The 27,771-nt window shown below is 47.9% G+C and overlaps 1 protein-coding gene, 1 non-coding gene and 1 pseudogene across 2 annotated transcripts in view; 2 read left to right on the forward strand and 1 right to left on the reverse strand.

Annotated features, from left to right (window-relative positions):
* Positions 1-27,771, reverse strand: part of RNF213 (ring finger protein 213) — a gene marked incomplete in the record, with an annotated part of 2,890,576 nt that overhangs the window by 1,211,457 nt on the left and 1,651,348 nt on the right. Inside the window, 1 exon segment of the mRNA XM_044069632.1 lies at positions 25,570-25,665. Coding sequence (XP_043925567.1) covers positions 25,570-25,665 — 96 coding nt within the window.
* On the forward strand, positions 7,214-7,364 carry LOC122800530 (annotated as a pseudogene).
* LOC122800625 lies at positions 8,018-11,733 on the forward strand. Its single transcript, XR_006364625.1, has one exon. It is a non-coding gene; the product is annotated as a 28S ribosomal RNA (ribosomal RNA).

Here is a 27,771-nt window from a genome sequence, read left to right on the forward strand (position 1 = left end):
ACCCCCCCCGGTGGAACAGAAGTTCCCAAGATAGCGTCTGGTGGAAGGCTGTGGGGACAGGAGTGCTCCTGCCAGGCAGGGGCAAGGCGTCCGATGTCGCCCGGTACCCAACGGCATTCCCGAAATGTCGCAAAGTCCCGAGAATGGCTCTTGGACTGGAAAGGAGGGGGACGTGGAAGTCCCGATGAGGGCATGCCTGCCCCTCGGTGGCCAACAGGAGTTCTGCAGGGCCGGCATGGATCGGAGGGAGGTTCCCCTGAGAGGCTCTGAGGACACAGGGACACAGCCCGGACAGGCAGCCTCCAGATCTGGGGAAGACGGGGACTGTGGTGCTCTGGACCAGAAAGGAGCGTGGGCTCGGAAGTCCCGATGAGGGCATGCCTGCCCCTCATTGGCCAAGGGGAGTTCTTCAGGGCCGGCCTGGATCGGAGGGAGATCCCCCTGAGAGGTAAGGGGCACGGCACAGCCAGGCAGCCTCCAGGAGATATGCGGGAGACTGGGACTGTGTTGCTCTGTACCTGAAAGAAAGAGGATGTGGAAGTTCTGATGACAGAGTGCCTGCCCCTCAGCGGCCATGGGGAGTTCCGCGAGGGTGGCCTGGATTGGAGGGAGGTCCCCCTGAGAGACTCCAAGGGCATGGGGACACTGCACGATTTGGAAGCCTCCAGGAGATATGCAACCTGGAAAGAGAGCGCTCCCGCCTGGGTAGAAGTGGAAACCCGGAGGGGGGAGTCTGTCCCGGTGGAAGTCCAGAAGGGAGAGAGAAGGGCGGAAGGTGGCTAGGCAGGAAGCACTCCCTCCAGGGTGAGAGGGACCGGATCGCTCCCCCGGTGGGACGCAAGTCCTCAAGGGAGCATCTGGCAGAAGGCAGCGGGGCCGGGAGTGCTCCTGCCTCGTTGAGCGGGGTCTGGCGGAGCCCCCACAATGGAAGTCCTCAAGGGAGCGTCTGGTGGAAGGTTGTGGGGTCAGGAGTGCTTCTGCTAGGCAGGGGGAAGGTGTCAGACCTCGCCCGGTACCCGACAGCGATCCCGAAATGTCTCAAAGTCCCCAGAATGGCCCTGAACCGGAAAAGAGGGGGGGGCTTGGAAGTCTCGATGAAAGTGTGCCTGCCCCACCACAGACGGGGGAGCTCCGAGAGGGCGGCCTGGATCGGAGGGAGGTCCCCCTGAGAGGCTCCGAGAGCACTGGTACACAGCCCAGCCAGGCAGCCTCCAGATCATCTTGGGAAGACGGGGACAGTGCTGCTCTGGACTGGAAAGGAGCATGGGCTTGGAAGACCCTATGAGGGTGGGCCTGCCCCTCGGCGGCCGGGGTGAGTTCCACGAGGGCGGCCTGGATCGGAGGGAAGTCTTACTGAGAGGCTCAAAGGGCACGGGGACATGGCACAATTTGGCAGCCTCCAGGAGATATGCAACCCAGGAAAAGAGCTTTCTCACCTGGGTAGAAGTGGAAGCCTGAAGGGGGGAGTCCGTCCCAGTGGAAGTCTAGAAGGGAGAGAGAGGGGCGGAAGGCGTCTGGGCAGGAAGGACTCCCTCTGTGGTGATAGGGTCCGGATCTCGCCCATGGTGGGGCGGAAGTCCTCAAGAGAGAATCTGGCAGAAGGTAGCATGGCCAGGAGTGCTCCTGCCTGGTTGAGCATGGTCTGGAGGAGCTCCCTTGATGGAAGTCCTAAACGGAGCATCTGGTGGAAGGCTGCGGGGCCAGGAGTGCTCCTGCCAGGCAGGGGGGGGGGTGTCTGACCTCACCCGGTACCAGATGGCGATCCTGAAATGTCGCAAAGTCCCAAGAATGGCCCTGGACCAGAAAGGAGGGGGGCTCGGAGTCCCGATGAAAGTGTGCCTGCCCCTCTGTGGCTGGGGGGAATTCTGCGAGGGCAGCCTGGATCGGAGAGAGGTCCCCCTGAGAGGCTCCGAAGGCATGGGGACACAGCCTGGTCAGGCAGCCTCCAGATCATCTGGGGAAGATGGTGTCCGTGGTGCTCTGGACCAGAAAGGAGCGTGGGCTCGGAAGTCCCGATGAGGGCATGCCTGCCCCTCGGCGGCCAAGGGGAGTTCCTCCGAGAATGCCTGGATCGGAGGGAGGTCCCCTGAGAGGCTCCAAGGGCATGGGGACATGACACGGCAAGACAGCCTCCAGGAGATACGCGGGGGACGGGGACTGTGGTGCTCTGGACCTGAAAGGAAGGGGATTTGGAAGTCCTGATGAGAGTGTGCCTGCCCCTCGGTGGCCGGGGGGAGATCTGCGAGGGCAGCCTGGAATGGAGGAAGGTCCCTCTGAGAGACTCCGAGGGCACAGGGACACGGCATGATTTGGCAGCCTCCAGAAGATATGCAACCCGGGAAAAGAGTGCTCCTGCCCGGGTAGAACTGGAAACCCGAATGGGGGAGTCCGTCCCGGTGGAAGTCCAGAAGGGAGAGAGAAGGGCGGAAGGTGGCTGGGCAGGAAGCACTCCCTACTGGGTGACAGAGTCTGGATCGCGCCCCTGATGGGACGGAAGTCCTCAAGGGAGCATCTGGCAAAAGGCAGCGGGGCCAAGAGTGCTCTTGCCTGGTTGAGCGGGGGCTGGCGGAACCCCCACAATGGAAGTCCTGAAGATAGCGTCTGGTGGAAGGCTGCAGGGTCAGGAGTGCTCCTGCCAGGCAGAGGAAGGTGTCCGACCTCGCCCGGTACCCGATGGCAATCCCGATATGTTGCAAAGTCCCCAAAATGGCCCTGGACTGGAAAGGAGGGGGGCTCGGAAGTCCCGATGAAAGCGTGCCTACCCCTCTGTGGCTGGGGGAATTCCACAAGGGTGGCCTGAATTGGAGGGAGGTCCCCCTGAGAGGCTCTGAGGGCATGGGGACACGGCCTGACCAGGCAGCCTCCAGGAGATCTGGGGAAGATGGGGACCGTGGTGCTCTGGACCAGAAAGGAGGAGGATGTGGAAGTCCCGATGAGAGCATGCCTACCTCTCGGCAGCTGAGGGGAGCTACGCAAGGGTGGCCTGGCTCGGAGTGAGGTCCCCCCTGAGAGGCTCAGAGGGCATGGGGACATGGCTCGGCCAGGCAGCCTCCAGGAGATCTAGGGAAGACGGGAACCGTGGTGCTCTGGACCTGGAAAGGAGGGGATGTGTGAGTCCCGATGAGAGCGTGCCTCCCCTTGGCAGCTGAGGGGTGCTCCGCAACTGCAGCCTGGATCAGTGGGAGGTCCCACTGAGAGGCTCCGAGGGCACAGGGACACAGCACAGCTTGGCAGTCTGCAGGGGACATAGAGGTTGTGGGGTCCCCTAGGCGAGCCTTGGGCTGCGGCCGGGTAAAGAGGTCTCTCTGCAGGGTTGAAGAAGAGGGTCGCCATGGTAGGCCCTTGTGGAAGTCTTTAAGGGAGTTTTGTGTGGAGGCCTGCAGGCTTGGAGACCTCCTGGCCAGGCAGAGGTATCCAACCCCGCCCCGTTCTCAAAGGCATTCTCGAAAAATCTTGAAGTCCCCAGAGTAGCCTTGGATTGGAAAGGAGGTGGACTTGGAAGTCCATATGAGAGTGTACCTGTCCCTCCATAGCCGAGAGGAGTTCCACGGGGGAGGTCGCACCCTGGAGGTTTGCTCCACTGATCACCTGGCAGGCATGCGTGATCCGGCACGATCTGGCAGCCTCCAGGAGTTGAGGGACAACAGGGTGTTTTAGAGTGTGAGTCTGGGTCTCAGCCCCAGGGGAGAATGTTCTGCCAGTGTCTGCGTGGGGTCGAAGTGCTCTCATGGACCTCTTCTTCCCGGCCGGAAGTTCGTATGACAGTGAATGTGCCCCTCAGCAGCCGAGGGGAGTACGGTGGGGCTGGCTGCACCCTGCAGACTTGCTCCCCTGATCGCCTGGCGGGCACATGTCATCGGGCATGATTTGGCAGCCTCCAGGAGTTAAGGGACGATGGGGTGTGTCAGAGTGAGAGTCGCGGTCTCAGCCCCAGGGGAGAATGTTCTGCCAGGTGTCTGTTTGGGGTCGAGGTGCCCTCATGGGCCTCTTCCTCCCGGCCAGAAGTTCGTATGAGAGCAGATCTTCCCCGCAGAGGCCGAGGGGAGTTCCGTGGGGCTGGTCGCACCCTGCAGGTACATCCCTTGGAAGGGCTGGCGAGCACGCATGATTTGACAGCTGAAGGATGACGGGGTGTCCCGTCCAATTGCGTGAGTGTGAGTGCCCCAGTCTGGGTTCCAGCCCAGGAAGAGGGAAGACGGGGTGTCCTGTCAGAGTCCATGTCTCAGCCCTGGGTGATGGACTGCCACGTGTCTGTGTGGGACTGAGGTGCCCTTATCCACTGTCCATCGATCAATTGGGATGACTGACTCCTGGTGGAGGGCCCACACAGTGTGGCTCTGTGGGTCATAGCTTGTGGGTTGAGCTTCGCCACCCCAGGAGCAAGTTGCAGGTTGGTGTGTGGAGCGCTCCATGCCCCTCAGGGTGGAAGACTAAGTGAGACCGATGAGCCTGGGATGAGGCAAAACAGTCCTGTGACATGGCTGCCGTCCCCAGGCATCTGTGTGTGACACTGAAGCATGGGGGGGGGGGCTCTCTCCCACTTTTCTCTAGCTATGAGCGCTGACGTGCACTGTGCTGGCCTGGGGCCCTCCAGGGTCATGGCTGCCAGTCCATGACCAGCACTCGGGATGCCCCCTCCACAGGGAGAGGGACCCCTCCTGTTGGCAGAGTTGTGGGCTCTGGCCCTTCCTCTGCCCACCCGCCGAGGTGCTCCTATCTGGTTGATCCTGCCAGTAGCATATGCTTGTCTCAAAGATTAAGCCATGCAAGTCTCGATGCAGACGGATGCTACAGTAAACTACAAATGGCTCATTAAATCAGTTATGGTTCCTTTGATCACTCCACTGTTACTTGGATAACTGTGGTAATTCTAGAGCTAATACATGCTGACGAGTGCTGACCCCCGGGGATGCATGCATTTATCAGACCAAAACCGATCTGGGACTCGGTCTGGCAGCTTTGGTGACTCTAGATAAACTTGGGCCGATCTCATGCCCTCGTGGCAGTGACACGACATTCGAATGTCTGCCCTATCAACTTTCAATAGTACTATCTGTGCCTACCATGGTGACCACGAGTAATGGTGAATCAGGGTTTGATTCCAGAGCGGGAGCCTGAGAAACAGCTATGACATCCAAGGAAGGCAGCAGGCATGCAAATTACCCACTCCCGACTCAAGGAGGTAGTGACTAAAGATAACAAAATAGGACTCTTTCGAGGCCTTGTAATTGGAATGAGTACACTTTAAATCCTTTAATGAGGATCTACTGGAGGGCAAGTCTGGTGCCAGCAGCCGCGGTAATTCCAGTTCCAATAGCGTATATTAAAGTTACTGCAGTTAAAAAGCTCGTAGTTGGATCTTGGGATTGGGCTGGCGGTCCGCCATGAGGTGAGCTACTGCCGGTCCCAGCCGCTACCTCTTGGCGCTCCCTCGATGCTCTTAACTGAGTGTCCCAGGGGTCTGAAGCGTTTACTTTGAAAAAATTAGTGTGTTCAAAGCAGGCCGGTCGCCTGAATACTTCAGCTAGGAATAATGGAATAGGACTCCAGTTCTATTTTGTTGGTTTTCGGAACCGGGGCCATGATTAAGAAAGACGTTTGGTGGCATTCGTATTGTGCCACTAGAGGTGAAATTCTTGGACCGGCGCAAGACAAACTAAAGCATTTGCCAAGAATGTTTTCATTAATCAAAGTGAGAGGTTCAAAGATGATCAGATACAGTCATAATTCTGACCATAAACAATGCCGACTAGTGATCCGGTGGCGTTATTTCCATGACCCGCTGGAGAGCCTCCAGGAAACCAAAGTCTTTGGGTTCCGGGGGGAGTATGGTTGCAAAGCTGAAACTTAAAGGAATTGATGGAAGGGCACCACCAGGAGTGGAGCTTGCGGCTTAATTTGACTCAACATGGGAAACCTCACCCGGCCTGGACATGGAAAGAATTGACAGATTTATAGCACTTTCTCAATTCTGTGAGTGGTGGTGCATGGCCGTACTTAGTTGGTGGAACGATCTGTCTGGTTAATTCCGGTAATGAATGAGACTCCGCCATGCTAACTAGTTATGCGGCCTAGTGTGGTCATCTCCAACTTTTTAGAGGGACAAGTGGCTTTCAGCTACATGAGATTGAGCAATAACAGGTCTGTGATGCCCTTAGATGTCCGGGGCTGCACGAGTGCCACACTAAATGGATCAGCGTGCGTCTACCCTTGGCTGACAGGTCTGAGTAATCAGCTGAACCTCATTCGTTACAGGGACTAGAGACTGATATTCTTCCCCACGAATGAGGAATTCCCAGTAAGTGCGGGTCATAAGCTCACATTGATTAAATCCCTGCCCTTTGTACACACTGCCCTTCGCTACTACCGATTGGATGGTTTAGTGAAGACCTCGGATTGGTTCCGCTGGAGTCGGTCACGGCCCCGGTGGTATGCCAAAAAGACGATCAAACTTGACTATCTAGAGGAAGTAGAAGTCGTAAAAAAGTTTCCATAGGTGAACCTGCAAAAGGATCATTAACGCCAAGAATCCTGGGGCGGTGCTGTCTATGGGTACCAGGTCCTCTCCTCGCTCCACCACCCTGACCCTCTACGTCTCTCTCTCTGACTCCTATATCTCTGTGTGACGCCCTGGTGGAGGCCAGCAGGACTGAGCCCGTGGTTCCTGGGGGGGGGGGGGATTAAAAGGAGAGAGAGGAGAGGGAGTGAGAGGAGGGATGGTGTGTCCCCCCCTTGCCTCCTGGTGGCGGGAGGGAGGGGGTCCGTCCGTGTGGTGAGAGGTGCGGGTGCTCCTCTGCTGCCATGAGGGGATCATGGTGGAGGGTGAACCTGGACCAATGGTGCGGTCCACCGCACATCCCAGAGGTGGCTGGCTCCCCGTATGGTAGTGGGATGGAGAGGGTGCTGTCCTGGCAGGGGGGTGGTGGCCTCCCCTCTGTCTGTGTGAGGGCCATCCCTAGGGGTGGAACAATGGAGTCCTCTCCCCTCGATGTCGGTTGTGGGTACCTGTGGAGGATGCCACACTCCAAGCAGGTTGCCAGTTCAAAGACCCGGAAGGTCAGCGGTGTGGCCGTGCGCCGGCCGCTGCAGTACTCCCTGCTGTCTTGCGGTGTTGGGCTAGTAACGCCCACGGTGATGCTTGTGAAACCTCGCATGCTCATCTTGAAGTGTGATGCCACGTGGGCAGCGGTGCCCTGGTGAATGAGAATTGTACGACTCTGAACAGTGGATCATTCGGCTAGTGTGTCGATGAAGAACGCAGCTAGCTGTGAGAACTACTGTGACTTGCAGGACACATTGATCGACACTTCAAATGCACTTTGCAGCCCTGGGTTATTCCCAGGGCTACATCTGTCTGAGGGTTGTCATGCCTTCCATTGCACCAGGGGGTGTCCCCCCCGCCATTGAGGGCGCGGCCGGGGAGTCGAGGGAGCCCGCTGTGGGCCCACCCGTCCACCCAGGGAGAGATACGGATGGAGGAGACAAGTCCCCTGCTGCCCCGAACTGGGAAGCCAGTCAGAGGAGGGAGCAGGCACACGTCTGGCCCACGCGCCCCCTGGAAGTGGTCGGTGGTAGCGCCACTGGGCTGCCCTCATGGGGTGAAGCCCGATGCCCACCTGTCCAGTTCCTGTGTGCCAGGGCCGCGTCGACCGTCCTCCTCCATCGTCCTGAAGTCTGATGGCGGGGAGCGGGTGAGTGGAGGTTCCCGGGGGGAGGATGGCCAGTCCATCTGCCCCCTGCTGTCCTGCCCTCCTGCGACCTCAGATCAGATGTGGTGACCTGGTGGTATGGCAGTAGAGTTGCTACCTCACAGCAAGAGGTTCTCCCGTTCGATTCTCAGCTGGGCTTGTGAATGCCTTCTGTGTGGAGTCTGCATGTCCTCCACGGCTGGGTAGTATTCGAAAGACATGCATGTGTAAATGGGCGTGCCTTCATTGAAGGTTGGCTGTCGAGCTGGCACCTCGGCGTTTCGTAAAAATCTACTGCCAATCATTAGTGGACCGGAGTTCTGCTGTGGCGACCCCTTACCAGGAAAAGCTGAAAGAAACAACAACTAAGCAGAGGAAAAGAAACCAACCAGGATTCCCTCAGTAACGGTGAGTGAAGAGCCCAGCACCGAATCCTTGCCCGGGTGACTGGTGCAGGGAAATGTGGTGTACGGAAGTCCGTCTCCCTGGCGCAGCCCAGGGGACCCAAGTCCTTGTGATTGAGGCTCAGTCCGCGGACTGTGTGAGGCCGGTGGCGGCTCCTGGCACGTCAGGATCAGGTCTTCCCGGAGTCGGGTTGTTTGTGAATGTAGCCCAAAGCGGGTGGTAAACTCCATCTAAGGCTAAACACCAGCACGAGACCGATAGTGGACAAGTACTGTAAGGGAAAGTTGAAAAGAACTTTGAAGAGAGAGATCAAGAGGCGTGAAACCGTTTAGAGGTAAACGGGTGGGGTCCGTCCAGAGGATTCAACATGGTGCAGCTCCAAGGGGTGGGGGGACTGCCCCCGGGTGCGCCAACCGCCATTGGGCGCACTTCTTCCAAGGTGGTGCACAGTGACCGGCTCTGGGGTCAGCCAGGAAGGCCGCACGGAAAGTGGCTCCCCTCCCCGGAGGAGAGTGTTACAGCCTGCGGCATCAGCCCTCGCCCTGCCCCTGGGTCGTGGGGGACTACTGCCGATGCACCCTCCCCCACCGGGCCCCCCGGCTTCTGGCAGGACTGTCGACTGGACCAGACTGCCCTCAGTGTGGCCTGACTGCGTCCCGCCGCCAGGCCGGCGGGCTCAGCTTGGGTGCCTGGGGTAAGCGGCGACTTTGGTGAACCACTCGTCAAGTCTTGAAACACGGATCAAGGAGTCAAACAGGTGCGCGAGTCTGAGGGTGGGCAGGAGACCCCCACAACACAATGAAAGTGAGGGCTGGCATGTGCCGGCTGAGGTGGGATCCCCCCGCACTGCAAGGGGGGTGCACCACTGGCACGTCTCACCCTTCCCGTCGGGGAGGTGGAGTATGAGCGCACCTGGTGGGACCTGAAAGATGGTGAACTATGCCTGGGCAGGGCAAAGCCAGAGGAAATTCTGGTGGAGGTCCGTAGTGGTCCAGACGTGCAAATCGGTCATCCAACCTGGATACAGAGGTGAAAGACTAATCAAACAATCTAGTAGCTGGTTCCCTCCGAAGTTTCCCTCAGGATAGTTGGCGCTCAGCAGATGCAGTTTTATCTGGTAAAGCGAATGATTAGAGGTCTTGGGGCCAAAACTATTTCAACCTATTCTCAAACTTTAAATGGGTAAGAAGCCCGACTCGCTGGCTTGAAGCCAGGTATGGAATGCAAGCGCCCAGTGGGCCACTTTTGGTAAGCAGAACTGTCGCTGTGGGATGAAACGAACGCCAAGTTAAGGTGCCCAATGCAGACGCTCATCTAACTCCAGAAAAAGTGTTGGTTGATAGAGACAGCAGGACGGTGACCATAGAAGTCGGAATCCGCTAAGGTGTGTAACAACTCACCTGCCAAATCAACAAGCCCTGAAAATGGATGGCGTTGGACCATCGGGCCCATACTCGGCCATCGCCAGCGCTGGGAGCCGAGGGAGCTACGCCATGATGAGTAGGTGGGCCACCGTGGTGGCACTGAAGCCCAGGGTGAGGACCTGGGTGGAGCCGCCGCGGGTGCAGATCTTGGTGGTAGTAGCAAATATTCAAACGAGAGCTTTGAAGGCTGAAGTGGAGAAGGGTTCCATGTGAACAGCAGTTGAACATGGGTCAGTCGGTCCTGAGAGATAGGCGAGCGCCGTTCTGAAGGGAAGGGTAATGGCCTCCGTCACCCTGACCGATCAAAAGGGAGTCGGGGTTCAGATTCCCAAATCCGGAGCGGCAAAGATAGGCGCCTCATAGCATCCAATGCAGTGACACAAACGATCCCGGAGAAACCGGCAGGGGCCATGGGAGCGTTCTCTTTTCTTTGTAAAGGGCAGGGTGCCCTGGAATGGGTTCGCCCCGAGAGAGGGGCCCATGCCCTGGAAAGTGTCACGGTTCCGGCAGTATCAGGAGAGTTCTCACTGGCTCTTGAAAATCCAGGGGAGTGGGTGTAAGTCTTGTGCCGCGTCATATCCATACCCGCAGCAAGTCTCTAAGGTGAACAGCCTCTGGCATGTTACAACAATGTAGGCAAGGGAAGTCAGCAAGCCAGTTCCATAACTTCGGATTAAGGATTGGCTCTAAGGGCTGGGTCAGTCGGGTGTGAAGTGGGGCTGGGCACATGCAGAGGCTGGACGAGGCATTGCCAGCCCTCACCACGCTCCCCCCTGCCGGGGGAGCCGGCAGGTATGGCGGCGACTCTGGCCACATGCCGGGCCCTTTCTGTGGATCGCCCCGACTGTGCCGGTGCAGGTCCCTACCAGCATCCCACATCGTCCGGCAGCTAGCAGCTGACTTAGAACTGGTGCAGACTAGGGAAATCTGACTGTTTAATTAAAACAAAGCATTGCGAAGGCCCAAGACAGGTGTTGACGCGATGTGGTTTCTGCCCAGTGCCCTGAATGTCAAAGTGAAGAAATTCAATGAAGCCCGGGTAAAATGGTGGGAGTAACTATGACTCTTTTAAGGTAGCCAAATGCCTCATCATCTAATTAGTGATGCGCATGAATGGATGAACGAGATTCCCACTGTCCCTACCTACTATCTAGCGAAACCACAGCCAAGGGAACAGGCTTGGCAGAATTAGTGGGGAAAGAAGACCCTGTTGAACTTGACTCTAGTCTGGCACTGTGAAAAGACATGAGAGGTGTAGAATAAGTGGGAGGCCTCGGCCAGTGAAATACCACTACCCATTGTTTTTTCAATTACCTGGTGAGGCAGGGGGGTGAGCCCCACCAGGGCTCTCACTTCTGGCTCCAAGCGCCTGGGTGCTCGGGCGTGACCCACTCTGGGGATAGTGTCAGGTAGGGAGTTTGACTGGGGTGGTACACATGTCAAAGAGTAATGCAGGTGTCCTAAGGCAAGCTCAGGGAGGACAGAAACCTCCAGTGGAGCAGAAAGGCAAAAGCGCGCTTGAACTTGATTTTCAGTATGAATAAAGACCGTGAAAGTGTGGCCTCATGATCTTTCTGGCTTTTTTGGGTTTTAAGCAGGTGGTGTCAGAAAATTTACCACAGGATTAACTGGCTTGTGGCAGCCAAGCGGTCACAGCGACATCACTTTCTGATCCTTTGATGCTGGCTCTTCCTATCATTTTGAAGCAGAATTCACCAAGCAATGGATTGTTCACCCACTAATAGAGAACGTGAGCTGGGTTTAGACCGTCGTGAGACAGGTTAGTTTTACCCTACTGATGATGTGTTGCTGTGATAGTAATCCTGGCTCAGTACAAGAGGAACCGCAGGTTCAGACATTTGGTGCATGTGCTTGGCTGAGGAACCAACGGTGCGAAGCTACCATCTGTGGGATTATGACTGAACGCGTATAATTCAGAATCCTGCCTAACCATAACGATACCGCAGTGCCATGGATCTCCGCTTGGCCAAGGATAGCTGGCTGCAAGTTCAGCGAGGAGAGCCGCTCATCACTGGGTCGGAGTGCAGATGGAAAAGGGGGGGGCAACCTCTCTCCAGCAGTGCACCACACGTTCGTGGGGAACCGGGTGCTAAATCATTCATAGACTACCTGATTCTGGGTCAGGGTTTCGTACATAGCAGAGCAGCAAAAAGCTGCAATCTACTGAAAGTCAGGCCCTCGAAGCCAAGTTTTTGTCGCAGGCGGGGGATGGGCTCTTTGCCCTCGTGGGGAGGGGGAGACCTGTCCTTGGCTGTCCTGCCCTGTGTGATGCCCCCCTCTGCTAATGTCCAGATCGTTGGTGGGACTTTGCCCTTCAGCACTGGGTGTGGGCTCTGGTGGGGGGATCAAAGGGGGGTCATGCGCGAACCGGTGGAGGAGCATCCCCCTTGGGAGGAGGTACCCAGTCACGCTCCTCGCTCTGCACCCTCTGGCGCCTTCTTCCAGATAGCCGGAATCCCTGCGGGTGCGGAAGGGGCTGAAGATTGTGTACTTGGGCTTAAGGGTCATCCCCGGAAGGGCCACCTGGCAGCGAGGCGTCCCATGCAGCAGGACATCCCCAGTCGCGCCCCTTGCACTGCACCCTCCAGCGCCTTCGTCCAGATAGCCGGAACCTCTGCAGGTGCGGAAAAGGCTGAAGATTGTGCACTCGGGCTTAAGGGTCATCCCTGGAGGGGCGACCCAGCAGCAGGTGCGTGGCTCCCAGGAGATTGCAGAGGTCCATCCGGGTAACCAGATCCGGGATCCCATCCTCCCAGCTCCCATGGGTGCAGAGATACAACCTACGTGGCGTCTCACACCTGGGAACATGCGGAGGTGCCAGGTCAGCCTCCGGTCCTTCATCTGGCACTGTGGGGATGCCGCCCTGCGAACAGCACCACTCAGGAGGCAAGGGGGCACGTGCCAGAAGTCTTGAAGTGAAGCATGTTTGTTGGTGCCTGGCTCGGCTGAGGAGTGAGATGGAGGCATGAGATGAAATGGGCTGAGATGCCGAGACCCGGGGCCATATCCTGTGCGAGTTTGAAAGCCCTAGGTGGAGGGCAAAGGGGAAAACCGGTGTCACAGAAGTCTGGATGAGGATGTGGCTAAGGCCTCGTGGCCGAGCAGAGTTCCATGAGGCTGTGAAGGATTGGAGGGAAGCTCCCCTGAGAGGTCCTAGGGCACGGGGACATGGCACAGCTTGGCAGCCTGCAGGGCATATGCGGGAGACAGAGACCGTGGTGCCCTGGACCGGAAAGAAGGGGGTATGGAAGTCTCGATGAAAGAGTGCCTGCCCCTCGGTGGCCAGGGGGAGTTCCACGAGGGCGGAATGGTTCGGAGGGAGGTCCCCCTGAGAGGCTCCGAGGGCATGGAGACATGGCACGGCTTGGCAGCCTCCAGGTGATATGCAACCAGGGAAAAGAGTGCTCCTGCCTGGGTAGAAGTGGTATCCCGGAGGGGGGGAGTCCGTCCGGGTGGAAGTCCAGAAGGGAGAGAGAGGGGTGGAAGGTGGCCAGGCAGGAAGCACTCCCTCCTGGGTGAGAGGGTCCGGATCGCACCCCCAGTGGGATGGAAGTCCTCATGGGAGCATCTGGCAGAAGGCAGCCGGGCCAGGAGTGCTCCTGTCTGCTTGAGCGGGGTCTGGCAGAGCCCCCCACGACAGAAGCCCTCAAGGGAGCATCTGGTGGAAGGCTGCGGGGCCAGGAGTGCTCCCGCCAAGCAGGGGGAAGGCGTCCGACCTCGCCCGGTACCCAATGGCGTTCCCGAAATGTAGCAAAGTCCCCAGAATGGCTCTGGACCTGAAAGGACAGGGATGTGCAAGTCCCAATGAGAGCGTGCCTGCCCCTCTGTGGCCGGGTGGAGTCCCACGAGGGTGGCCTGGATCAGAGGGAGGTCCCCCGTAAAGGCTCAGAGGACATGGCCTGGCCAGGCAGCCTCCAGGAGATCTTGGGAAGATGGGGACCGTGGTGCTCTGGACCGGAAAGGAGCATGGGCTCAGAAGTCCCCATGAGGGCGGCCCTGCCCCTCGGCATCCAGGGTGAGTTCCGTGAGGGCGGCCTGGACCAGGTCCCCCTGAGAGGCTCCGAGGGCACGGGGACACGGCACGATTTGGCAGCCTCCAGGAGATATGCAACCATGGAAAAGAGCACTCCTGCCCGGGTAGAAGTGTAAGCCTGGAGGGGGGAGTCCATACCGGAGGAAATCCAGAAGGGAGACAGAGGGGTGGAAGTCGGCCGGGCAGGAAGCACTCCCTCCTTGGTGAGAGGGTACGGATCGCCCCCGTGGTGGGACAGAAGTCCTCAAGGGAGCATCTGGCAGAAGGCAGCGGGGCTAGAAGTGCTCATGCCTGGTTGAACAGGGTCTGGCAGAGCCCCCACAATGGAATTCCTCAAGGGAGCGTCTGGTGGAAGGCTGCGGGGCCAGGAGTACTCCTGCCAGACAAGGGAAAGGCATCCAACATCGCCCGGTACCCGACGGCAATCCCAAAATGTCGCAAAGTACCCAGAATGGCCCTGGACCGGAAAGGAGGGGGCTTGGAAGTCCAGATGAGAGCGTGCCTGCCCCTCTGTGGCCAGGTGGAGTTTCATGATGGCAGCCTGGATTGGAGGGAGGTCCCCCTGAAAGGCTCAGAGGACACGGCCCGGCCAGGCAGCCTCCAAGAGATCTGGGGAAGACGGGGACCGTGGTGCTCTGCACCAGAAAGGAGAGTGGGCTCGGAAGTCCCTATGAGTGCATGCCTGCCCCTCTGCGGCTGGGGGGAGTTCCATGACAGTGACCTATATCGGAGAGAGGTCCCTCTGAGGGCACGGGGACATGGCCCAATTTGGCAGCCTGCAGGGGATATGCGGGAGACGGGGACTGTGGTGCCCTGGACCGGAAAGGAGGGGGCTTGGAAGTCCCTATGAGGGCGTGCCTACCTCTTGGTGGCCTAGGGGAGTTCAGTGGGGCCGGCCAGGGCCGGAGGGTGGTCCCACTGAGAGGCTCCGAGGGCACAGGGACATGGCACTTTTTGGCAGCCTCTAGGAGTTAAAGGCCAAGGGGGTCTCCCATCAGAGTCCGTGTCCCAACCCCGGGTCACGTCCCACTGCTCGTAACATATTTCCCCAAAAATAAGATCGGGTCTTATACTCCTTCTCCCGCCAAAATACGCATTAGGGCTTATTATCAGGGGGATGCCTTATTTACCCACACCGTCCAACAATCTACCTTTATTCATTTATTCATGTACAAAAATCAACATTTATTAATGAACACAAATAGACGTTTATTCATGTACAAAAGTTGACATTTATTCATGTACACAAACTGACATTTAGTTCGTACTTTTCTGTTATTGGACCACAGTTCTAATGTGTTAAACAGTTGTGTGAGAACTCTACATAAACGGTGCACCAAACATTTCAACTTCAGAATATCTGCACCTTGGCTTTCACAGTTATTCAAATACAGTCATGTTATCTTCTTCTGGAACATTGTCATAAGTGTCCAACCCCTGAATTTCGACCTGAATTTCTTGTGACTCCATTTCCTGTAGCACCACTGGCCCCAATCTGTCATGCCTAGCAATAGAGCTCTCCTTAAATGAGCACTGCTTGTCCAAGTAGCCTGCTTGTAGTGCATTGGCAACACATCTGTCAGTGATTTTATCCCATGACTTTTTCACCCAAGTTACAACCTCTTGCAGGCTAGGCTACACAAAGTTTCCATGCTGATTTCTCTCCATTCTATTTTCAATGTAGTCATTGAGTTCCATGCACAAATGGTCCTTGAATGGCTTGTTTATTGCAATGTCAAAAGTCTGGAGATAGGCAGTCATTCCTGCGGGAATCATTATTTGATCTATTCTTCTCTGTGCAAGAATTTCTTCATTTCTTTAGCGCGGTGAGTGCTGGCTGAATCCTAGACTAGCAGACCTCTTTTGCCACCTCGCAAAACAAGTGTCAACATTACATCAACCCAATTCCTTATAGCTGCTTGTGTGCACCAGGCTTTTTCGGTTTCAAGAATGTAAATGCCTGAAACACGTTCGGTCTTATTTTTCTTGCCCTTACTAATGATTAGAGGTGGGATTTTATTTCCATCTAGACGAATTGCCACAATACAGGTAACACGTGCACTCTCGTAACCAGTGGAGGGAATGTAGATTGACGAGGCACCCCTCTGATCAATTGTTGTTTGAGATCCTTGGCCCATAAACACTGCAGTTTCATCCATAGCAATCATGTTGGAGAGTTATTTAGAAAAGTCAATGCCATCAAAAAAGGACTTGAACACAAGTGCACATTTAATAACTTCAGTATCTTCCAGCTTGAACAGTGTTGTTGATCTTCTTAGAGACAGTTCATATTGGTGAAGGAAGCCATCCAGCCGATGTTGTGATGCCTTGAATTCTTCTGGGGATATTTCTGACTGTGGTGCCATTGCAAGGGCAAAAGCTTGGATATCAGCCCTGCGAACAGCCAAAGCCTTTGCTCTCCTGTTAGCAATCCACTCACAGATGATGTCTTCCAGCTCAGGAAATAATGGTTGCTGACCTTATCCACACTTGCACCTCTTAGCATTTCCCTCATCGGCTTGTTGACCGAGGTTATCATATGCTGCAAGCCATTTTTGGACCATTCAGAGATCTAACTTCTTCCCTTTGCAGAAAGCCATCAGATTCTTTCCCCGGGGGTCGGCCACGATTCCTTTCTTGTACGCGACCGAATAGCTCTTTCTTTTTGCACTCATCTTTTCTGGGAGGGGTAATTTGAAGACTTACGAGACTGGAGTGGCAACACAAAATGACGCTGTTTATAAAGAGAAGGTACACCCACAACCATGCACTATCACGTGCGTGTGCCTTACGCATATTGTCTGTATGTTGATCGACCAAAATATGCCTGCCAGTGTTTATGGTCCAAGGATCTCAACCGCCAAATGTGAGTGATGGTTAGGGTTGCAGTAAGAATTGTGGAGGACTCCCGGGCAAAGAATCTTATGACTTTCTGCAAAGACAAGAAGTTGCTTGTCCGAATGGTCCAAAAATGGTGAGTAGAGTATGATAACCTCAGTCAACGGGTGTCAATAATATTATTTTATAATTCAACACCTCCGTCGTGTGTTGTTGACAAGCTTAACTGGGGCTTATTTTTGGGGTAGGGTTTATATCATGACCACCCTGGAAAACCATGCTAGGCCTTATTCTCTGGTTAGATCTTATTTACAAAGAAATATAGTAGGATCCATCCTTAATTGCAGATGGTCTTGAACAGGTAGAGGGAGGGATGTGAATCCCAATTTCCAAGTCACTGGGAGGATAGACTTGATCAAATAGGACAAAAATAAGTAAAAATGAGTGAACCACTGTAGCCTTAATAGGTGCATAGTGCAGAGATGACAGCTGCTGCTGAATGCTCCTATCCTGACACCAGTTACAACAAGGCTGCTCTCAGGCTAACTTTGTTTGGAAAAAAATGGTCCCCCAAAAGATATGTGATAGAGATCTGAGTCGAACCAGGGACACATATAAGAATTCTAGGTAATGGATCTTTTCCCATTCTGCCCCATACTAGAGATTGCCCAAGAACAACAACAGTAATGTGCTTACTCTGAATGGTGAGACTGCAATATAAGTTATTAAGGCAGTCTTCTGCTTCAATACAAACAGTGCCCTGAAAAAAACCAACACCCTTCAACCTGTTGCCAAAGCTTCCTCTCTAACAAAGACTAATAAGGCATAAATGTATGTGGACTGTAAATTAATATAGTTTTACTTTGTATACGGTTTCTAACATACTCAGTGGCATCACCGAGGCCAACCTAACTTTTCTCATGACTGTTCATACTGTAAACTTCCATTCAGACTCCTTATCTAATGCCTCAGCCTACTGATTTTACCAGTAACTTAGTGTTCATCTCATACTGCTGCTGCAACCTTTTTTGACCCTCTCCCCCCAAATCCCTGTACTTTAGTTAACTTCAAATATCTACCTTGCCTTTGCCAGCTTAGGCAACTGTCAAATTGATACATACATTATCATCCCTAAATGACAAAAGAAAATCAAAGTAATATGCAGTTAAGCACAACAAACACTGCTGCTTAGCTTACTGTTTTTTTTTTCTGTTGCGTATGATGCTGCAACCTGGGTCCTGCCAGCTCTGTTCGCCCATCGCTTCACTTGCACTCACTTTGCTCCCATACCTTACACCCATTTCAAATACATTTATACTCGCTTTGCATCTCCCCTTCACCCCTAGCCATTCCCCATGCCTCAACCTTGTTCTGCGCTGTCTTCCTCAACTAGTGTCAATCTTTCCTCATGGCCCCCTCCATTCTACAATCAGTACTGTTAACCCAAATTGTTCTGCTGATTCAACTGCTCATACATGCCACCTCAATCAACACCAAATCTTTACCCGCAAAAACAAACTCAATAACTACCTCTATAGCTACCTCACATCATTCCTAATCAAAAATTAGCCCTAGCCTGTGTGCTATAAACCCTCTCTTCTGCCTTAAAATGTATATCTTCTCCAAAGACCATAATTCACATCCGACATACATTTCCTGTTACCACATACTTCATTATATTAGCTCCAAACCCTTGCATATCCCACACCAAATTTCTCACACACTCTCTACCCTAGTCCAATCTGGTGACATTCATTCCAACCCAGGTCCATCAGTCTTACACTCCTCAACCAAAATAATCCATTCGAAAGGCCCTAAATCTTTACACATAACTACACTAATCTTATAAAGCTTCTGCAATAAGACCTCTGAATTACATACCTGGCAAGCTTTAAACAAAACAGACATTCTAGCTGCTACAGAGACCTAGCTAAACTCAACATTAAGGACTCTGAAATACTCCCCTGAAACTGCAGCATATTAAGGGCTTATATGCAACAAGAAAGGTGGTAGTGTGGCCATCACTTACCCTAATACCCTTAACATCATCCCATTCACTGACCAGATCCCACAGTTCCAAAACACTGAAATCTTGATCGCCTTCTTAGAAATTATTTGTTCCAAAAAACTATGTATCATAGTCCTCTACATTCCCCCAGGAAGCTACATACCAATACTAGAGGAAATTTTATCCTGGACCTCCTGTACTATAAAAAATGAAAATCATCCTAGGTGATGTGAACATCGACTGGTCTAACATCTTCCCTAAAACAGCTTCCTCCTGCATAAACCTATTTCAGTATATGCAACTGATAACCTCCACTTCTAGATATAACAGAACCAATGAAGGATCCATCTTAGACTGGATCCTACTTTCAGACCCTTTTAAGATATTATCAGCTGGAACTCTTCCTAACTCCGTTAGTGATCACCTTTCCCGCATTCATTACCCGCACCTGCCCACCCATCCCAAAAAAACAGATCAAGAAACTAGTCATGAGTTCATCTAAATTCAACCCCATTACATTCACAAAAATAAATTGTTCTTCCCATCTTCCAATTGCTATTTATGGTCATTCCCAATGATTATGGATTGGAGTCTATTAAAGAATTTTTGTGTAAACAGTGTTTTTTTTTTAGCATCCAATATTCTACGTTAGATATTGTGTTGAACAATATCTTTTTATATGATGATAAGTTCTACCACCAAAAACTGGGTGCTGCTATGGGCACCCCAGAAGCCAATACTTGTGCTAATCTTGTATTGAGCAGATGAGAACTATTTATTTTTAATGGGAATGACTCCTTTAGAAGTGAACATTTAGTATTTTTTAAATGTTTTGTTGACAACAACCTTTTAATATGGCAAGCTGACACTGAAAGCCTTAATGACTTTGGAACATTTCTAAACAAAAGTACAAGTTATTTCTACACAAAAGCACAAGTTTGACCATGATTTAAAGGAAGAATGTTTAAGGGACAAAATATGTACATTCAGAAAGTATGCATCCAAGGCATATATACAAAGGTGTGGTGAAAAACCAAATTTTAAGAGCAAGTAGGTTATGTACAAAAGAAGATAATTTTCATTCTGAGTAAAATAATATGGAGAATGATTTTTTAGATAGATGTTATGATCAGGCACTTGTTAGTAATACAAAAGGCTTTAGTTATAAGAGTGATATCTACTCTAGCCAAACCTTATATACACTTTGACCCACACAATGCTACTTTGACTAGTGAGAAAACTAGGAATTTTGATTACAACTTTAGGTATATAATGCAGTATAACAGATACACCAGCCAAGTGCAAAAGTTATACAAAATAATTGGAGCATTTTAAGTACTAATTATGATATTTTAAGCATTGTGAGAAACAGACAAACATATGTGTATAAAAAAGAAAAGAAAATAACTTGAAACAGATACTTTGTTATAAAGACTTTAACACAAGGAAAAGCAGTATACCCAAAATAAACAAACCTGGTATTGTACCTTGTCTAAACTGCATATTCTGTAAAGAGATCAGTACAGAAATGCATTTTAAACATCCAGTAAGTCAAGAAATATTTACATTTAGATCTACACGTGCATGTAAATACCTCTTAAATGTGGTATATTTTGCAAACTGTATATATTGTAAAAGATTTTATATAGGAAAAACAAATAAAAAACTGAAAGAGAGAATTAGTGCCCACCTAAATGATATTAGAAGAAATATTGAAACTAATGTGTTAGCTAGGCATATTTCTACTTGCGGGGATGAGCATAAATTTAGATTTAAGATTTTGCAAAAAGTATCCATAGGCCTTTGTGGAGGTGATTTAGTAAAGAAGACTGAATATTTAGAATATAAGTGGATACATTTTTTTAGGGCTGATAAACCCCCGGGTCTGCATGTAACAGCTTGAAACCAGTTTTAAAAACAAAACAAGATATTTTGTAATGCAATACTGCAGTCATGTGTTTTCATTCAGGTGTCCGTATCACATGTTTGAATTACTATTTTTTATTGGCTGGTGGTTTGTATACAAGAGCAACTTGTTACACTGTATGTCATGCAATGAAGAAGGGTCTTGTGACTTGAAAGCTCTGCTTTTATCGTTTTACTGTGTATGCCTTGATTAAACACTGGATGTTGGACTTCTGGTCTTCTTTATTGTGTATTTATCGGTTTTACCAGCTTGTCTGGGAGTCCTTTCACCATTAGAGGAGTGTTTTTGTGTTTATGATGAGATCTGTGTAAGAAATGAAGAGCCACAAGTTCATAAAGTACATAAGCACTCATCTCTGACAGCAAACAAGAAATGCCATACATAAATAAATATGATACCGTATGGCTGTGCAAAGTAACATACCTTTTTTACATCAGAGTTCTAAATCACCAGATTCACAGGATTTCACTCACCTCAGAATGAGCCACAAAATCCTTTATAATGATTACTTGGGCAACAGAAAGCAGAAAGGGCTGTAACCAAACTTAAGGAGCCTATGACAAGAAAAACAACCAGAGATCTTATGGAGTTATCACACACATGTCTGAAATGTTATGAATATTGATATAAATTAGAAGAATGGGGAAACCAGAAAAAGCCACAAAATTAATATTTATGGAAGACTTAATTATGCCAAGGTTAGAGGAATATGAGGGTCAACAATTTATAGCTAAAATAAGAAGAGATGAGATGACAATGGTGATATATCATCAATCAACCAGAATGGCTCCATAAGCAGATGGTACACCTATGGTGTTTGGAAATGAGGAGGGAAGAAAATGATAACAATTTGGAATGTTTTATCTAACAACATTTTAAAAGTGGAGGTGTGAGTACCAGCATCCTGGAAAAAAAGGAAGCAGCTGTAAATTCCAAAGAAGGTAGAGACCCTTCATACCTGGCTTCATATAGAATCATTTCAATTTTATACCATGATTATAAAGTGTTTATACCAGCTAAGAGGATGACAAACGAGTTACCAGAATTGACACATATGGTTCAAGTTGGCTTTGGGGAGAAGAGGCAAACATATGACAACATTAATAGAACAATAATGATACAGATGGAAGCAGAGTACAAGAAAACATTGTTATTGTTGGTGGGTCTTGAAGGTGAAAAAGCATTCAGTAGAGTCAGCTAGAATGTTTTCAGTAGGGTAATGGTAGCATGTGCACTCCTAAACAATATCAGGATTAATATAGAGGATGTGTGAAGAGCAAGATGAAAAAATTAAGATGGAATGCTTCCTCATTCTATAGCTGTGTTTGATGTTTGAACAGAACAAAGAAAATAAGGGACTCACAAAATTCAACTTTATAACTGGTATGGTGATAATAAAATATAACTATTTACCATATGATTTTTTGCTGTACTTAATAAATCCAGAAAAAAGACCACTCTGTTTTGCAGAACAGGTTGAGACAGTTTCAGATATGCTGGCATATAAAATAAATGAATGTCAAACAAAGGTTAAAGCAGCAAACTATGCATCCACACGTCTTGGTTCAGCAATATCCATACGTATGGGTACATAATAAAATAAAGTATTTAGGTGTTTCACTTAAAAAATTAATTCTGCTACAGCAGCTAAGGATATGTAAGAAGAGACTAAACAAAAGATAATACAAAAACTGAGAGGATCAAAGCAATTGATTATGGATATAGACAGTGAAAAACATACAATGATTTTAGCCTGTTTAATTATATCTATATCTATATCTATATCTATATATATATATATATATATATATATATATATATATATATATATATATATATATATATATATATATATATATATATATGTACATGTATGTAGATTCATAGATTCATAGATTAGTACTAGGCTAATTGCCCTTGTGAGACTCAAACCCTGTACCTTGTGTTTGAAGGCAAACACCTTAACCATTAGGCCACACTCCTAATCCTGTGTATGTGTATATATATATATATATATATATATATATATATATATATATATATATATATGTATGTATATATATATATATATATATATATATATATAATATATATATATATTTTTTTTTATATATATATATATATATATATATACACACACACACACACACACACACACACACAATAATATAATATATATATATATTTTTTTATATATGTATATGTATGTATATGTGTTTATATATATATATATATATATATATATATATATATTTTTTTTTTTCCCAATCCCATAGCAGCTGTTTGTCTCCGCTGGTGTGTAATCATCCTCATGGAAGTTTTTGTATTCAAGTAATCCAAACCACCCATCGAGTCATCTTTACAAACACCCTCCACACCGCCACCCAGCAAGATACAATAGTCCACTATGCAGATGATACTACACTGATCTGTTCAGCACTCACACTCCAGACAAAAACCCAAGAGGCCTTCTCCAATATTGAAAACTGGTTAAAAAACTGACAACTAATACTTAACCCCAAAAAGACTCAACTTATGCTTTTCCACCCAACCAAAACGATTGACTCGTCTGCTCTTTTCTCTATTGATTCTGCGAATAACACACAGGCCTCCCCAGTACCACAAGCTAAACTTCTTGGTGTAATACTTAACCAAAACCTAAAGTTTGACAAACATATAGCACAAACCATATCCAAAGTCCATAAAACACTTGGAACCCTATACCACTGCAAAAACTATCTAACAAAAACACCAAAATTGCTATATCCAAAACTCACCATCTCTCTACATTGCTCTATGCATCCCTTGTATTAACAAACCTTAACAAGATAGACCTACACAAATTGTCCATGTGCTATAATAAAATAGCTAGATTCGCAACCAACTCTAATTTCTGCTCCCACCACTGTCACTCACTAAAACAATTAAGCTGGCTAGAACTCACCAACTTACTAAACTATAATCAACTCCTCATAGCTTATTACTTGCTGTACTGCCCAAACAAGAGTCCTAATCTCTCAGGCTTACTCAACTTTCACAATTCTGCTCGCCAGCTAAGATCCACAAATAAAGCCCTTCTTGAAGTAGCTAAGTATAGACACAGTGCTGGCAAATTCCTCTACTCCTACACAGTTGCTAAAATCTGGAATACTTTTCCACCAGATATCAGATTGCAAAACAGCACTCCCATCTTTAAAACCCAATTAAAAACCCACCTCAATCTCATCTGGCAAAGTACACGTACTGACCACTGCTAGCCCTTCTACCACCATTCAGATAAATCTTCCTTTGGCACTACTCAAAGGTCAAACACACACACAAAAAAAAAAAAACTACCATAACAAATTGTATTTTTAAATAAATGAATATAACTGTATAGATATAGTATTACTGCACTTTCTTACTCAAATACATTATATTTTCTGCTTTACTACTGTACACTCTACATATTGTATACTTCTGTAACTTCTCATACTATGCCACAAAATACTATTGTTTGCTCACTCTAACAATTTGTACTCATCTCTGACTTTTGTATTTTTATCATGTATGTGAAGCTTTTGTATTTTTATGATTGTCATGTATGTGGAGCTCTTCTGCCCTGGTCTCTGCTGAAAACAGGATTGCTCAGTCAGACAAACCCGGTAATCAAATGCACACACACACACACACACACACATACATACACAAGGTCTTGAGTATTTTTATCAGTCAAATGAAAAGTTATGAATGATAATTAATAAAGACGAGTCAAAGTAAATTATATTATGGGAGGGGAAGAGGACAGATGTTAAGTGAGATAAATTACTTCTCCCCACAGAATAAGATGGTTTAGTATTATATAATTTGAAGGGATACTCTAGAGTAGAATGTTACAAAACAAAGTGAAAAGTGATGGTGAAATGGGGGAGGGGGGATTAAGCAGTAAAAAGACAGATTATTATTTTTAATACATATCCTTACAGAGAACAACAACCATACAGAATACTATATTCACACGGTAGCAAAACATATTCTATGAACTAAGCCAAAATGGAATGGAAAAATATGTTTTATCAACAGGAATGACAGTAAGCAAAAGTAAAGAAAATAGGTAAACTGGAGTTAGAACTTATTGAAGGAAATTAGCAAAAGAACCAAGGTATTGGAAGCATATAACATAAGGAAGTGCTAAATGGAAAAACAAAAAAGAGCGTGTGTAAAATTTTCATTTGTGCCTAGAGCAGAAGTTGCTATTAAAAAGGATAATTGCTATGATGCACACAATATTTACTGGATAACCATAAGAATCAATTAGGGAAGGTTAGAAAAGATTGGAAAAAGAGAATGGAAAGGTGACTTACAAAAGAAAAAACTCTGAAAGGCTTGCAAGTATGCAGCAAAGCCCAGTAAGTTAAGGATTGTTGCATGAAGTGTTTGCGTATTTGTATATCCCAAGAAGACATCAGAAGATTTTTCCTCAGGTGTACAGGAAATGCTGAAACTGTGAAGTAGAAGACAGAGGTAACTAGGAACATAATGAGTTGACAGATTTTAAAAATGCCATGCAGAGTATTTTGACAGAAATGTTAGGGAATAAATGATTGTAACTAAGGCAATGATTATTTTGAGATAATATATATAATCTGAATTGCCTTGACCACTAAAGTCTAAGTTTGATGTTACTGGCTGCCAAAACAATTGCTAGAAATGAAAATCAGAATCTAAACCAACTGTAACTGAAGTACTGAATATTGTAAAAAGATAAAAAAAGAACCAGAAGTGGAAAGGAGCAAATTTCACTGAAATAAATGTCATTTTGTAGTAACAGTACAGGCAGAATAATGTTCAGAAGGGGAAGTGAGGTTTAATGGAAGGCAGGAATTGAGCAATTTAGGTGATGCTGGTGTGAATGAAAATCATTAGAAGGAAAACATAGGTATACTGCATTACAATAATGGAAAATGCTAATATTGTTTGTTCACATTTCTATCAATGTATATATACTCGTGTTGCCATTTAAAATGTGGGCATTTAATGAAGGTGTTAAAAACATTCAACAGTGAGAAATACTTGTTTACACAGCAGAAAGAAAAAGTAAAAAGGCATTCTTAAGTTCAAATAAACCATATGTCTCTGCAAATTATCTGCACACAAAGTCATCAATATTTTTCTCTAGATTATATGCACATCAGTGAATTATGAAATGAGGCTACTCTACACAAATGCAAACCTGTAACACTTACTTTGCTGAAGCAATCAAGTTGGTGCTCTGATACCCATCTTCAAAGTCACTCTGTATGATTAAGACTTTGTTTCCACAATCATTTTCAAGGAAGTTTCTAAACAGAAAACAAACAATCATAAAACAATGTACTGAATAAGCTGTCTAACTTTCTGATATGGTGGAGAGGCTACACAAAACAGGCTGGTCCCTTTTCAGCCATGACCCATGTCAGTGGCAAAATTAATTTACAAGCATTCAAAAAACAAAGCACAGAAGCAGAGTAAGATAAAAAATACATGGGCATGGTATATGAGACAACTGTTACTTGCAGAAATAACATAGTTCTAATGAACTACCTGGATCTCTATGAGTGTGATATAACACAGTATACAGTAACTTGACAGTGTGCATGCTGTTTTGCTGCATCTAAACAAACAAACTTATCTATACCTTAAAACAACAAATTATTTAATCATCTTTTACAGCATTTGCACCTGTCCCACATTTTCAGAAATATAAAAGATTAGTTCCATAAAGTAAGACAGGTTAGATAAACGGCTTAGATTAGATGATAGATATCGCTATAAGTAGGACTCAGGGAAGAGAAAGCTCTATTTCCGAGAAAGAAATTATAATGATGTCTATTAAGAGCTATGGGATGATGTTACAATGTTCTAGATATGGAAGCACTATGCCTCACAAGGAAGGAGGCCATCTTGGAACTTGGAAACCCTAGAAACATATTTCAGATTTCCGGCAGGCTTATTTAAAAGAGACTTGAAGCACATAATTGACTGTTGCTTGTAAATAAATGAGGAACAAAGTGATGCTGTCAAACATGAAAAAAATTGCAAACCTTTATTACGCATGACTGTATGCGCCTGTGATGTTATGAGGCAGTGTTTTCTGTGCGAGGGTAGGGCAGTACATGTGTACATATGTCAGCATAGCTAGCTGGAGTTTTGTAAAGAATATGTTATTTAACTATCCCACTGATTTGTACAGATGTTGGAGTTAAAATATATTTGTAAAGTTTAGCTACTTGTGTTAAAAATGCATCACCAGTAGGTCCTGCTGGACAGAAAGAATGTATGCATGTATATTAGGTTATATTGTTGTAACTGATCAAATGTGCATGTTTATCAGAGAACCCTGGGAGGGTGGAAGGTTTGAACCTGTGTTATACCTTTTGGATGTTGCCACAGATCTTAGCAAAGCTGTGTGTGTGTGTGTGTGTGTGTGTGTGTGTGTACTGTACCAGAGTCAGGTGACCAGAGGTGATGTCATCCTCCAAACAGCATCTGGTTTCTTTGGCACTCTTGCAACAGCACTTTGGAACCTGATAGGAAAGATTTTGGACAGGATATATATCTCAAACATCTACACAGAGACAGACATCATCTGGCTTTTGGTGTACTAAGACACTCAGCACACATGAACTTCCCTTGCTTTAGTGCCTCTGTGCTGGAGAAGCCAGCCAAGGAAGGCTAGAAATGAAGAAGTGATCATTCCCAATGCATGGCTAACCTAACAGAAATACCTGGATGGCTGTTTGGATAATGGCCATAATGAGATCTGCTATAGCTCACTTAGTAAATGAACAGGCAGAGCTGTAGCAATTGGCTAGGTATTTAATAGGTATAGGAGGTCTAAAAAAAAATTGTTGGGTGTTAAAATCAATACCACATATGTATCTCAGCATCTGTTTTAAGATGGAGTCATTAAAAGGATAAGGATATCCAAAATTATTTCTTCTAGAGTCAAAACACCATGTTTAATATTAAATTTGACTAGATTGTTTTCATCCTCAAGTCATGGTTTATTCAAGTAATTCTGGAGATCAAACATTCAATCTGAGAAACCACTGTACCAGGCTTGCAATCAGCAGCAAAGTTTGAACAAAAAAGGTTATCTGAACCTGGGAGAGAGACAAACAAACCATTAAACAAATCCTGAGGAACCACATGAAAAGCAAGGATCGACTATGATCAAACATTTTTTATCTGAACTGTCCTCCCACTTAACTGTCTCCTTTTCTAGGGTAAAATGCAAAGCTCAGTACACACAGGATCCTATGTCTCCTTATGAAATCAAACACTATTGGATCTTATTTCTCTAACTGACCACTGGACTGACCTCCTCCTCCTCTCACCTTTTTAAAAAAAATTAAAAAAAAATTTACAAAAAAAACACTGGCTATGCCCTTGCTTGAATACTGACT

Source organism: Protopterus annectens, chromosome 4.part0 (genome assembly GCF_019279795.1).
Source record: "Protopterus annectens isolate FY-2018-M chromosome 4.part0, PAN1.0, whole genome shotgun sequence".
In the NCBI taxonomy this organism is placed as follows: Eukaryota; Metazoa; Chordata; order Ceratodontiformes; family Protopteridae; genus Protopterus; species Protopterus annectens.